General features: G+C 36.5%; 1 protein-coding gene across 1 annotated transcript; it reads right to left on the reverse strand.

Annotated features, from left to right (window-relative positions):
• Window positions 1-508: 508 nt before the first annotated feature.
• Window positions 509-3844, reverse strand: LOC109184959 (zinc finger BED domain-containing protein RICESLEEPER 2-like). The gene is made up of 6 exons (XM_019334955.1): window positions 3224-3844; window positions 1760-3092; window positions 1633-1683; window positions 1430-1553; window positions 676-694; window positions 509-583 (listed from the first exon to the last, which is right to left on the reverse strand). Exons 1-6 carry the CDS (start codon window positions 3842-3844, stop codon window positions 509-511), a joined length of 2223 nt encoding a protein of 740 aa, XP_019190500.1.
• Window positions 3845-15382: the final 11538 nt, after the last annotated feature.

Here is a 15382-nt window from a genome sequence, read left to right on the forward strand (position 1 = left end):
AGAGTATAATTCTTGTTTTTTTAGATGATCTCAGTTTCAGCTGACTAATTTTAAGTCTACAAGATCACATCCCTAGAGCTAGGCCTGTGCAGTCGGACGGATCGGACGGATCGGATTGCGGAATGAGACCCCCGGTCGGATTTCGGATTTCCATTTTGACCACCCTAACCGTTTATTTTTGTTGACTAATCCGATCGGTTATTTTTATTTTCGGATTGGTTCGGATCGGTCGGATATCCGTGTTGTAATTCGGATTTATCAGAATGAAAAAAACTTAAAATCAAATATTCTATTCATGGATTTAAATGGAACACCTAAGTGGCTAAGTACCTAACTAATGAACTACTTAAGTACTAAAAGCCACTAACTAGTAATTACTAACTACTTAACAGCAAAAATAAGTAAATAACATAAGTAAACTTATACAAATTAGCTTACATATAATCAGCAGATTAGCTTACAAGTTACAAGTTACAAAATTAAAACTTGTAATGAGAATTCTAATTGTTCATAGCAAGCAGGCAAGTTCCAACAGCATCACTGCATCAGTCTCCAACTCTCCAATCAGCACATCAACATTCAGCTTTCATGTTTCAGGCATTGAGCAAAAGAAAGCCAGATATCCAAAACTCCAAAAGCAATATATGAATATATGGTTAATATAATATAGAGTACTCTATGTCTATTCTTCTTCCTGATAAGTGAACACATAAAAACACAATAAGTTCAAAACATTTGTAGTTAGTTAGAATTGACACAAATAACACAATCACACAAACTGAAACTGTAAAAGACTAAAAGATTGCTCAGATAGCTTTTTTTTCCATATCAAGTTAGGATTGGGGGCACACTACTCAATGAGTATGGCATAAACACCACACTTCAAAGGCAACATACCAAACCCAATTCTATATATTCAGAGAACATGGTGGAAGCATCATCATAGCACAATAATGAACATTTATACAGGCATTCAGCTTTCATGTTTCAGGCATTGAGCAAAAGAAAGCCAGATATCCAAAACTCCAAAAGCAATATATGAATATATGATTAATATAATATAGAGTACTCTATGTCTATTCTTCTTCCTGATAATGAACACATAAAAACACAATAAGTTCAAAACATTTGTAGTTAGTTAGAATTGACACAAATAACACAATCACACAAACTGAAACTGTAAAAGACTAAAAGAGTGCTCAGATAGCTTTGTTTTCCATATCAAGTTAGGATTGGGGGCACACTACTCAATGAGTATGGCATAAACACCACACTTCAAAGGCAACATACCAAACCCAATTCTATATATTCAGAGAACATGGTGGAAGCATCATCATAGCACAATAATGAACATTTATACAGGTATAACTTATAAGTATAGTGAGTCAGAAGTCACATTTAGACATTTAGGCAGTACTTATACTGATACCTGAGCTCAATGGCAGCAACATTTAAAATGTTACCTAGCCATGAGCACTTTCCAGTTTCCAGTTCCAACTTCCCAGCCTCACGAGGGACATTGATTTGAATCATTGATACACATACATGATACACTGATACAGAGGCATAAATTTATCATGAAATCAAATAAGTAAATAAGTAATCACAAATCAAATAAGTAAATAAGTAAACATACAACAATTGTAGGCATTCCAGTTCCAGTGCTGGATGTGCAGCACAACTCTGCAGTACAAAAACAAAATGGAAATTAAAACTTAAACAATTAAAAAGATCATTGCTGGAAGTTAGAAGTATATACCTTTCTCAATCCTTTCAACATCTTCAATATTTTCTTCAATTGAGATTGGTTGGTTGCTTAACCTTAGCCAATCCTGTGCACACACCAATGCCTCAACAATTCTAGGAGTTAGGGAACTCCTAAAGGCATCAAGTACCCTTCCACTTGTACTGAATGCTGATTTAGAAGCAACAGTTGATATTGGAACAACTAGAATATCCCTTGCCATTTTAGATAAGACAGGGAACCTTTCAGATTGTTGCTTCCACCATCTTAGAAGGTCAAATGAATCATCCTCATCCACAATAACCTCAGAGAGATACACTTCCAACTCAGTTTTTTTCCTAGACAAATCCCCACTCACCAATTTTTGCTTCTTAATCTGAGATTTCAGTAATGATTGAGGTCTCCCAACAGAAACTGAATCAGATATTGTTATTGAGGGAGAAAATTTTTCAGATTGTTCAACACACTGGACAGGGAAGCATGCAACATAATCTTCAAACAACTCCTTAAGGCCAACAATCACCTTATCAAACATTGTTTTACCCTTGTCCTCACCATATAACTGGTTAAACTGAATGGGCATATACTCAATTTTGTCCCTGGGGTCTAAGATATTTGCATAGAATATCAAAAAATTCATTTTTTCAGGCTCACCCCAATACTTATCAAATTTTGCCCTCATATTTTTACCCATTAGTTTAACACTATCTTCTGTAGCTTCCTCCATATTTTTCAACAAGCAAGACAAATCAGAAATCTCAGAGAAGAAGGTATTAGAAGTCACATACAATGATCCAGAAATCCTAACAGTCATTTCATAAAAAGATTTTAGAATCATAACCAAAGATTGAATTGATTCCCAATCTAAGAAATCAGGTACACTTCCACCCAAATCAGATTTAAATGAACTGTCATGATCATCATAGGCTTCAAATACCTTCTGAAACAGTAATGCAGTATTAAGCATCATATATGTGGAATTCCACCTTGTAGGGACATCTAGACACAGAGAATTCTTAGCTTCCACCCCAATTAGATCAGCTAGTGATTTAAACTTCTGCAACCTAGCAGGTGAGCTCCTCACATACCTAACAGCATCCCTGACTTTCTTAACAGAACTGTCACATTCTTTCAACCCATCCTGTACCACCAAGTTAAGAATGTGAGCAATGCACCTCATGTGCAAATACTTACACCTAACAACAGTACAACCCCAAGAGCCCAACTTCTTCTTCAAGAATCCTAGGGCAGTATCATTGCTGGAAGCATTATCTACTGTCACACTAAACACTGATTTTAGACCCCAGTCCAAAAGGCAACTCTTTAAAGCCTTTGCAATACTTTCCCCCTTGTGGAATATATAGGAACAAATGAAATAATCTTCTTTTGCAGCTTCCACTCACTATCAATGAAATGTGCAGTTATGCACATGTAGTTTATTCTCTGGACTGAGGTCCAAGTATCAGTTGTGATACTTACCCTCTGACTGCTAGTCCTAAAAAACTTCTTCAAGTTGACCCTCTCATCAGAAAATATCTTGAAAATGTCCCTACTGATAGTCCATCTTGAAGGGATTTTAAACCTAGGACAGCAAACTAAAACAAACTTTCTAAAACCATGTCCCTCAACAATCCTAAAAGGAAGTTCATCTAAAATAATCATCTCAGCTAAGGCTCTCCTTATCAAGTCTTGATCAAACACCCAAGTACCCAACACCCCTTCAGTTCCTTCACTACTTTGAGTTCCAGCAGAAGAAGGTGCAGGTTGGAATGTGAGTAGGGACTGCCTTGTCTCCTTAGAGTGAGGATTTTTAAGGCAGTTTACCACATGAAGTCTGAGAGAAGAAGTCCCATGTTTCTTGCTCTCACAGCAATACACTTTTGCACAATATATACATTTTCCTTTGATGACAATGCCATCACTGTCTTTGATCTTTTCAAAGTGATCCCAACATGGAGCCCTGGATTCAACCTCTTTCCTTTTCTTTGGAACAGGTGGAGGCAAAGGCTGCTGAGACTGAGGAGTAACAGTCTCTACAGCAGGTGCTTCCAACTCAGGTTGGGTTCCAGATACACCAGTAACACCACTAACACTTTCCATCTAAAAAGGGGAAAGTATCAGTGACACAGAATGGGAAATCACTCATTGAAAATCATCAACAGAGAATGGGCTTTGTCACATACACACATGTATCAATTAATTAAAGTGTTAAACACTTAATCAGGCAGAATTCAGTGAATTAAACATTTCATCATGTATGCAGAATTGCACATAAATGATTTAAGGGTCACATATCCATAAACTTACAATTTCACATTTTCACAGTTACAACTTACAACTAAGTAACTAACAACTTACAAATTACAATTTACAATGAAATCCATAATCAGGCATTCAAGCTAAGTAGATGTATGCTACTTTATATGCTCATCATTTATATGGATTTCAGTCACACATGAGTACAAGACACACTCCCACATTTATATGGCTTCCACAAGAATACCATCATGCTTAACATTTATAAGGATTTCAGTATTTCACACACAGTTCCTGAGTTCCACACTTCCACAGTGGCAAGGGGCTAGGGCAGTATGGCTTCCACCACAGATTAGATTACAAATTAGAAACCCTAATCACACAATTCACAAATTCAAACTCAAAGGACTAGTGACATGCAATCCGGAACTTCTCAACGGATTTACAAGTATCATAGTCCAGTGAGTCCACAGATTAGGTTACAAATTAGAAACCCTAATCACACAATTCACAAATTCAAACTCAAAGGACTAGTGACATGCAATCCGGAACTTCTCAACGGATTTACAAGTATTATAGTCCAGTGAGTCCACAGATTAGGTTACAAATTAGAAACCCTAATCACACAATTCACAAATTCAAACTCAAAGGACTAGTGACATGCAATCCGGAACTTCTCAACGGATTTACAAGTATCACAGTCCACAACTTCACATAATCATAAAAATTAGAAACCCTAATCAAGAAGACAAATACACAATAATCTATAACGAAAATGAAAATAGGGTTTAGTAATTACTTCGTTTCTCAAATTTAGTCCCTCGAGAACAAAGGGCTTCGGATCCTCTATTCCACCGTTCCACAGTTCCACCGGAGTCCGGTGACCGGACTAGGGTCTAGGGCTTCCACCACTCCACCAGAGTCCAGACTAGTCGCTACTCCGAGTCTCCGAATAGGGCTTCCACCAGACTACAACTGAGAGAATTAGACTGAGAGAACTGAGATTTGAGAAGTGAGAACTCAGAGTCTTAGAGAGTAAGACTCAAAGACCAGAGCGAAAGAGAGAACGAGAGATGAGAGATGAGAGATTGAGACTTGAGAGAAGACTGAAATGGGAGCTCGGCTGCGCTGACCGGAATGGATAGTATATATACATATAACACACGACGTCGTATTACATAAGGGTAAAAAAACCCTAGGCTTCATCGGTTTCTCGGACGGGTTCGGGTGGCGTTTAATGCCTCCCACCCGAACCCTCTTCATCTGGCTAAAAACGGCCACTCGGTTCGGGTTTTGTCTTCGGATACGGGCCGCTCAACGGGCTCACCCGTCGGTTGTCGGGTCGGGCGGGTGGGTCGGGTTTCTCGGATTCTGCACAGCCCTACCTAGAGCTATTACGGAGGTAAATCAGTTCATCGGTCAGATCATAGTCTTTATATGCACACAAGAAATTCAATTCAGACCTTTCATCATTCTTGATTCTTTTTTCTCTACATATTTTTAGTGGTATTCAAACCTCCACACTGTCGCTTCCCATCATAACTTTTTAAGTCAGGCTATGAATCAATTACACTAAACCCAGCAGAGTCAATAATGTCAATTGTTTATACCATCATAATTTGCTGTAGGTCATCTTGTCTCACCCAATAAGGTGAATGCCCGTGGAAAAGTATGAAGGGTACAAGCTTGTGCAAAAATGATTATGTGAGGAAGAACCATAAATATATGTAAACGAGTCCAATACTAATGCATGTCATATCTTATGATGAACCATTCAATCAAAACTAATTAACAATCATTGTTCATAAGAGCATCCACACTAAGGGGAGAATGTGGAGTTATTTCAGAAATAAATCACTCAAGCCAAAAATAATACTGATGTGAGAATGTGTTATTTGAAAAAGAATCACTGTGCAAATGAAGGGTTAATGTCAGAATTAAAAAAAAAAAGTAAGTGGCAAAATCCGGGCGCGTGCACTGCACGTGCCTGACAGCATTAGTTTTTTAATTTTTTTTTTTTTAAAATCTTTTTTTTTTCTCTCCCCTCCCCATTCTCTTTCCTAATCACTCTTACATTATCCTCACATTCTTCCTAACTGATGCGGATGCTCTAACTAGATATAAACTTGATTTAAAATGAAAATGGGATCCGATCGATCACAAGTACGTCATGCTCAAGTAACCCTAGAAAACAAAACACAACTTTTGCATGCATTACGCAGAAGTGAGAGGAAAGAAACAAATTTGTAACCCACTCTCCAGATGGAAATAAATGAATTGATCGATACATGACAGAGAGGCATATAATGCATATCATCTATCTTCATTCGCACTTGGAATTTGAATACCAAGTTGCTTTTTCCCTTTTCTGATTTTTCCCTTTCTTAATGGATAAAGCCCTTTTCTGTTTCTTTCTCAGTACATAAGTGTCAGTCTCTGTGTCCATTCCATGATCAATTGCTCTATACAATGAAGTTCTTGGCAGAAATTAAACATCCCTTCTCTTCAATTCTTGAATTATTTGAGTTTGATTATGGCCATGTTTGCTAACATAGATAACTTATCAGTTAATTTTGATTTATTTGATCACTATTACTTATTTAACATGGTAAAACAATCAAATAAGTGTTTAATTAATTAGCTTTTTTAACATCATATTACTCCATAATACTGAAGTTTAAAAAGCGGTTCAAAACAGTTTTTTCAATAAATTTTTTGAAAAAGACATTTTACATATAATCAGTTATCAGCTAACAGTTAATTTACCAAACACTTTTCTACAATAACTCACTAACTTAATCAGCTAACAACTATTTACCAAACATCGCTATATTTTGATACAAGTAATTTTACATGCTATAATTTGATCCAAGAAGACTAGTACTCATGTGGTTAACTAAAATTCTAGATCCCTTATTTAGATTCTCTGTTCATAAATCTCAAAAAAAAAAAAAAAATCAACTTTTACAAAAACAAAGTTGGAAAATTAAACTCTCATCCATTTTCCACATTTTTTTCCATCTAAACACAAATTTTATTTTCTTATCTATTTTTTTAAAATAATCAATTCATGAACCTTCCCTATATTTCCTGTTCTCAAATTATTGCTTACATATAATCAACGTACTCCACAAATCAAGAATTCTTGTCTTTAAAATAAAATGAGAAGTAAATGGAAGTTTGAGTTAATGTCATATGCTCCTCCAATTACGTTTAATCTTAAAATTTTAAATTGATCACTCATGATCCTTTGACTTTTAAATTGTTACCATCCATGATCTAAATTAACCACCTATGGTTCTTCAACTTTCAAAATTTAACCAGCTGTGGTCTTCCTGAAAAGACCATGAGTGGTTAAAATTTGATAGTTGAAGAACCATGAGTGGTTAACTTGAATCATGAATTGTAACAATTAGAAAGTCGAAAGAATACGGGATTAGTTTAAAAGTTTAGGACTAAACGTGGCAAACCACTATATTCAAAGGACCCCAGATGATATTAACTCATGAAAGTTTTCATTAGCCTCGAATATTTACAATCCAAAAACGTAAAGAATACGATGAAAAAAAAAAAAAGACTTTTCAAATTGGATAAACAGAAAATAAATTGCAGTCACGATATTGGGTGGACATGATTTTTTCCTTACCCAGCACTCGTACTGTTCATGCCTTGCATAAGAGGCTACGACTTTTTCTTTTTCCTTTATTTTTTTTATTATTTTTATTTTTCCATTTTCATTTTGAGAAAGATGACAAAATTTGGCTTTTATATCAAGGCTTTGGCTGAGTATGTGACGATGAAGTGGCATGCATGATCTGGATATATTTGAATTGGTTGTCGGTGTTGTATAATTGCACGTTGTTTGTAGGGCAGCTTAAGCAATTGTTGAGCCTAAAACCCCACTTGCCGACTGCCATAATTTTGTCCCTAATTGATAAATATGATTGTTAATTTGTATCAAACGCTTATCAATATGCTAAAAATTATAAGGATTAGTTAGTAGCGAATACATAATTTTATTTCTTTATAGACTGTCATTACACTTTTTCCAAAGTATTGGACTTGACTCTTCCCTCCGCTCAATAATCCTTGATGGACTTGATTATTTACCGGCTTTCGCCCAATGGTTAATCCCCAAAATTATAACCTTATAAGTTGAAAAGGATATTGTTGAGGTTAGGGTGTTAGGATCACTGATTAAATGTTATCCATTATTTACATTAATTACTATTATGATCGATCTTGTGATGTTAACTCCATTATTATTCTTGTTGGAGTTAAATTATTTAGGGTATTGGAATATAGTTAAGTCTTTCTAATCGTTATACCGTGCACTAGGGCGCACATAGCACCCCGTGCCTCCTAAAATGACGTCGTTTTGTTAAGTTGTTAAAAAAAAAATCTTCTGTTTCGAATGCACATAAATTCATAACAGAATACACATAAACTCTTATTGAATACACATAAACTCATTACACAATACACATAAACTTTTGATTGAATACACATAAAGGGGTTTGGTTAACATAATACACATAGGCCCTGTTTGGTAACAAATTGGTCTATAGGTCAATTTTAGCTTATTTGACCACTATTAATTGTTCGATTTAGTTAAAATATCAATATAAATGTTTGGTTAATTAACTTTAATTTTTGCAACTCCAAAAGGCTAAAATTCAAAAAGCTACTCCAAGCAACTTTTTCAATTAGCTTTTTGAGAAAATAAATTATACCAAACAGCTATCAGCTAAGAGCTAATTTACCAAACACTTTTCTACAATCAGCTAATGTTATCAACTATTTATACCCTCTAATTAACACAATTAGCTAACAACCATTTTACCAAACAGGGCCATAAATTCTTAACTGAATACACGTAAACTCATAACACAATACACATAAAATTTTAACTGAATACACATAATGGGGGTTGGTCTGTTCAGATGGACAGAGTGACGTCAGTATGACATTAGCATGAAACGCGCGCGTTTTGTGCCTGGGCACACATTACTATATGCACCGTGGTACACGATATAAATTGCCAAGTCTTTTTGAGTGGGTTAGATATCGAAAGGCTTGATGGGCCACTGCTAACAAGATAGGCCAGATCTTGAAGGGATGCAACATTATTAGGTGAATCATGGCCCACCCAATTGTGTGGACCATAAATAAAAAATACATTATTTGTGTATATAAAGTACATTATTTAAATATTGAAAGTGCGTTATTTTTATACTATCAAATAATGAACATTCAACATACGAATAATGTACTTTTAGGGGGTGTATTCAATCATGACTTTCATAAACTTTTAAACACTTTTATGAACTTTAAAAGTTTAGAGGTATTCAATTCAAACTTTTAGGTGGTCTTTAAAGAATCTTTAAAAGTCGGGTGGTATTCAATTAAGACTTTTAAAGTGTCTTTAAAAGTCATGTGGTATTCAAAAAGTTATTAAATTGTGTAGACTTTTTAATTTTATGACTTTCGTATATTTTTTCTTCTCAAATATAAATAATTGAAATCCAACCTTTTATCCCAAAATTTAAAAATTTTCTTTCTACCAACTCTGAAGGTTTTCTCTCTCCATTTAAACTCTATTTTTTTTTCTCTCTATTTAAACTTTATAAACCTTATACCTATATTCAATAAATTACTTTTTCTTCATTATCCTATATTTTCGTCATACCTAAACTCTACCAATTTTCTCTCTCTCCTAAACTTTACAATCTTCCTCTAAATATTCGAAATAATATTATTTGTACTTCATTATTGCTTGTATATTCTGATTTATTATTTTATTTCTACGAACTTTTTATCCCTAACTTATAAAATTTCTCTATAAACTTTTCTCTGTAAATACATGAACAAAGCAAAATTTTCATCTATCACCGTCAAATTTTACTATATGTTTCATAATATTCATATAAATACTTGTATACTTTAATTTTTATTCTTTTTTATGTTTATATTTGTAATATTTGTTTTTAACAACATGCTACTACGAATAGCGAACTACTGTTCGCAACAGCAATTTGGGACTGCAAACAGTAGCACCTTTTTGATGTTCGCAGTCTCAAATTGCTATTGCAAATAATAGCCCTTTGCTTGATGCCTAGTAGTATATCAAGTATAAAATTATATATATATATATATATATATATATATATATATATATATATATATATATATATATATATATATATATATATATATATATATATATATATATATATATATATATATATATATATATATATATATTAATTTTTTATTATAGTTTTAAATATTTTATTTGAACAATTCTATTACTATAAATTTTAGTGTTCAATATTTTATTTGATAATTATTGATACTATATAAGTAATTACCATATAAGTCTCACCATCCTATGGATATATATAAAAATATGTTTTATATATATATATATATATATATATATATATATATATATATATATATATATATATATAGTATTGTCCCATGCGGTGCACGGTTAAGTATTGAAGATTTGTTTATAGCATTTCAATTAACCAAAATAAATTCAACAAAGAAAATTGAATAACAATGTAATGTTTAACAAAAAAATTAATTGTCATTCTATATTATGTAAATAACAAATTATTACACATTATTAAACACTTCATGGTAAACAACGTTAGTAGTTGACGTACTAACATTATTCTAGTCACTACAAAGTAATAAGCGTTAGTGATATAAAATGACAAATTATTCTAAATTACAAATTATAAAAGCTTCTTTGTAAACTACATTGGTGGTTGAATTACAACTATTGCCTAACTCATTACAAATCAAAATTTTGAGACCTTTGAAATTGCTCATTCAAAATTTTAAAACACAAATATTGATTATAATTTGTTATCTGTCTACTAAAAAAAACATACACAACAAATATATAAAAAAAAAAGACGATAGACAGACACACATCCACCCACCCACCCACACACACTCACAATCTGTAATATATTTACATTTATAACGAAACTTTGACACATAAAAATACAACGCAAATATTCATTAAAGCTTTTTAAAACATAATTCCGATATATATGTGTATGTACGTATAAAAAAATTAAGCATTTGTGGAACAACAATCGTTATACCCTGCACCACGGCGCACATAGCACTGTGCGCCCCGCGCCTCCCAAAACAACGTCGTTTTGGGAGGCGCGGTAGAGAGTTGACGTGATTTTGTATATTTGTTTATACAATTATGTTATTTGTTTATACAATTATGTACATTTTTTATACAACTATGTACATGTTTTTTATACAATTATGTATATCCGAATCAGGAATTTTTTTTTTAAAAAAGTATGTGTATTTTGTTATATAATTATGTACATTCATGTAAACAATTATGTGTATTCTAATATAAAATTATGTACATTTTTGAACATGAGATTTTTTTTAAAGAAAATTAACCACCAACACAGGGCAGCGAAATTTCAAAAAATAATATTAATCTGAAACGACGTCGTTTTGCATCAGGGCGCACAATGCAATGCGCGCCCTGGTGCACGATATAAATTGCCGTGGAACAATTGCTATATGATGAGTCCATTACAGGTGAAGAAGAATCTCACTGGTGCACAAGACACTGTGCACCAGATGAGACATGGGACTAGCCAACGACCCTAGGCAGGGACCGTTGGCAAGCCCCATGGAGGAGCGGCCCTAGAGCACGGCTCAGGACTAGAGCCGTGGCCCTAGGCCGCCGCTTGGCGGATCCAGGCGGCGGGGCTCCTCAAGCCACGCCATAAGCCCCGCTAGGCAATAACTGTGCAGTGGCCGGGCCCTTGTGCCTTAGCTACGTGTCATTTCGGACCCGGACTTGCGGGCTCTTGAGGCTCGGACACTCGGGATCGTCACGACGCACGAGTAGAATTTGATTTCATTGAATTTGGAGTAGAAATGAGTAAATTGCAATAGAATTTGTGATATTTAAGCTACAGAAGTTGTCTGGAACATTTACAGTGATTGAAAATGTAAAGTGTTTGTCTTGGTTATTTGTTTGAGAAGCATGACGATTTTATGATTGTTAGATTAATAAGTATGATCAATATTTGATAAGTTATGCTAGAAAAAACATGGGTAGATGTCTATTATGACTTGATGAGAATTTTGCGAAGAATATTAAATGTTTATGTAATACCCCCAATTTTACCAAAATTTAAAACTTAATTAAAGCGAAAACAGTCTAAACATCAATCATTAAATAAGCGGAAGCTAATCCCTTAAACCGGGCAAGTGCTATGCCACACCCATATATCTATAGGTGCACATGCTAAGTCTAACTGAAACATCCATAACAACGTCAAAAGTCTAGGGCACACAGGCCAACAGTCTACTCAAAGGGAAGGTATAAGAACTACGCTATCTAGATCCACTAGCGCGCTCTCCAAGCTACTCATAACCTGAAAAACATAGGGATAATACCCGTCAGCGAGAGATGCTGGTAACCCACCAATACGCGTTAAGTAACATATATATAGATATATCCAAAACCATTTGAGATAGAGGAATACGGTATATATCATTTCAAAACCAAGAGAGGGAACATCAAGGGACACAACATCACGCTCTCAACAAAGACCAATCATCAACCACAATACACAAGTCAATAAGGACAACAAGCAACATACTCAACAATAGACGCAACCTACTGTAACACCCCGTGTTACGGCCTCTAACCCGGACTAATTGTTTAATTGATTACCATAAATAATAATTAGAAAAGGGATCTGATTGGGTTAGGATCCCCTTAATTAATTGAGGGGGGCCCACCATGGATCATGGACCCTTATCCTTAAACCAAACCCTTAGTCCTATAAGGAATAGAATAAGTGAATCCCTACTATTCAGACCCTAATTAGGACTCCTAAATATATATAAGGACTTAGGAAGCATTTAGAAATCCCACCACAATTGATTCTACCACACAAGGTATTCCCAGGAATTCCCCTGTCACCAAACGTAGGAGAACCCACTGGAAGAAGATCTTAGAGAAAGAACCTTAGTAGCCAAGGATATTAATTAAGGCTAAGAGGTAACCCATGTCTCAACAAAACCTATTTTCCTCGCTATATCTTATTCATTGGCTCCTTTGATATATGATTCTGTGCTAGAGTCTTGATAGAGCTTTGCCTAGGACTAATATTGTGTTTATATGATAATCTTGATGATTAAGTGATAATCTTGATGTTTATGTGATAATCTTGACGTTCTTGGTGCTATGATTGATTATATGATGATCTCGTATTTCGATTGGGTCTAGAGCCCTAGGGTTTATCGTGAAATTCGTATTATGATGTTCTTGGTTTATTTGGGTGGGATTATGCATGATCGGGTGTTGAGCCTAGTTTAGGACCTGCATGTAGACTTCTTGATATTCTTGTGGTTCCGGATGCTCCTGAATCGTTGTATGATTCGTGTTAGGTTTTGGCATGTTTAGGAATCGTGTCTGAGCATATCGGTTGTAATTCTTGGTTTAATTCCGTTAATTGAATACATGGTGTCGTCGTTATGTGTTTGAATGTGTTTGGACGTGGTTTTGGGTTCCACGAAGGACCCCGGGACCATAAAGTTGTCTGTATATCAGTGGGGAGTAGGTGGGGGATTGACCTCCCGCCACCTACCCGTTGCCCGGATCTACTGTTCCAGCAGGCAGCCGGCGGGCGGCGGTCTGCCCGTCGGTCACCCGCTGGAATAGTAACCCGCCGCCGGCAGGTGGTTGGCGGGTGGCCCACCCACCTACCCACCACCTACCCGCTGGAATTTCGGCGTGGTTCGTGGTGTTTTTTCCCGTTTGATGTTTCCTCGTGTCTCGATGTGTCTCGTTGTACCCCGTTTGTCGTATGTGAGTCTAGTTTGATGTTTCGGGTGCCGTTCTTAGGATAAAAGAGTCTGGTGTATTGCATGCTAGTTGAATGGGTATCCCGTTGGCCTAGGAGGAAGGTGCATGATCCCTTAGGAGTGTCACGAGTGGTTTACTATGGTTTGTTACGTATGAGTTATATTAGGATAAGTGTTCCCCGAGGATTCTCCATCTTTATGTGTTAATGTGGGTTGCATGCTGTTTGGCTTCTATGTTATTTGTGCATGATTCCCCAATTGGTTGCAATCAATTGGCTATAATGACTATCTGATGGGTTGAGAACCATCAGGTATTAACCCGACCGGTTGCGATCGGTCGGCTATACAGGTAGTTGGATTGGTTGAGAACCCGCCGGCCACCCGCTGGAATAGTAACCCGCCGCCGGCAGGTGGTTGGCGGGTGGCCCACCCACCTACCCACCACCTACCCGCTGGAATTTTGGCGTGGTTCGTGGTGTTTTTTCCCGTTTGATGTTTCCCCGTGTCCCGATGTGTCTCGTTGTACCCCGTTTGTCGTATGTGAGTCTAGTTTGATGTTTCGGGTGCCGTTCTTAGGATAAAAGAGTCTGGTGTATTGCATGCTAGTTGAATGGGTATCCCGTTGGCTTAGGAGGAAGGTGCATGATCCCTTAGGAGTGTCACGAGTGGTTTACTGTGGTTTGTTACGTATGAGTTATATTAGGATAAGTGTTCCCCGAGGATTCTCCATCTTTATGTGTTAATGTGGGTTGCATGCTGTTTGGCTTCTATGTTATTTGTGCATGATTCCCCAATTGGTTGCGATCAATTGGCTATAATGACTATCTGATGGGTTGAGAACCATCAGGTATTAACCCGACCGGTTGCGATCGGTCGGCTATACAGGTAGTTGGATTGGTTGAGAACCCGCCGGCCACCCGCTGGAATAGTAACCCGCCGCCGGCAGGTGGTTGGCGGGTGGCCCACCCACCTACCCACCACCTACCCGCTGGAATTTCGGCGTGGTTCGTGGTGTTTTTTCCCGTTTGATGTTTCCCCGTGTCCCGATGTGTCTCGTTGTACCCCGTTTGTCGTATGTGAGTCTAGTTTGATGTTTCGGGTGCCGTTCTTAGGATAAAAGAGTCTGGTGTATTGCATGCTAGTTGAATGGGTATCCCGTTGGCCTAGGAGGAAGGTGCATGATCCCTTAGGAGTGTCACGAGTGGTTTACTGTGGTTTGTTACGTATGAGTTATATTAGGATAAGTGTTCCCCGAGGATTCTCCATCTTTATGTGTTAATGTGGGTTGCATGCTGTTTGGCTTCTATGTTATTTGTGCATGATTCCCCAATTGGTTGCGATCAATTGGCTATAATGACTATCTGATGGGTTGAGAACCATCAGGTATTAACCTGACCGGTTGCGATCGGTCGGCTATACAGGTAGTTGGATTGGTTGAGAACCCGCCGGCCACCCGTTGGAATAGTAACCCGCCGCCGGCAGGTGGTTGGCGGGTGGCCCACCCAC

This window comes from Ipomoea nil, unplaced genomic scaffold (genome assembly GCF_001879475.1).
Source record: "Ipomoea nil cultivar Tokyo-kokei standard unplaced genomic scaffold, Asagao_1.1 scaffold1298, whole genome shotgun sequence".
In the NCBI taxonomy this organism is placed as follows: Eukaryota; Viridiplantae; Streptophyta; class Magnoliopsida; order Solanales; family Convolvulaceae; genus Ipomoea; species Ipomoea nil.

Bases quoted from the DNA above. Each gene is read 5' to 3' on its own strand.
- LOC109184959 (XM_019334955.1), bottom strand. From the start codon at position 3,844: ATGGAAAGTGTTAGTGGTGTTACTGGTGTATCTGGAACCCAACCTGAG. The intron at 3,093-3,223 runs GTAAGTATCACA...ATATTCCACAAG, and splicing joins TTAGGACTAGCAGTCAGAGG to GGGGAAAGTATTGCAAAGGC. The intron at 1,684-1,759 runs GTATATACTTCT...TTTGTACTGCAG, and splicing joins TGTTGAAAGGATTGAGAAAG to AGTTGTGCTGCACATCCAGC.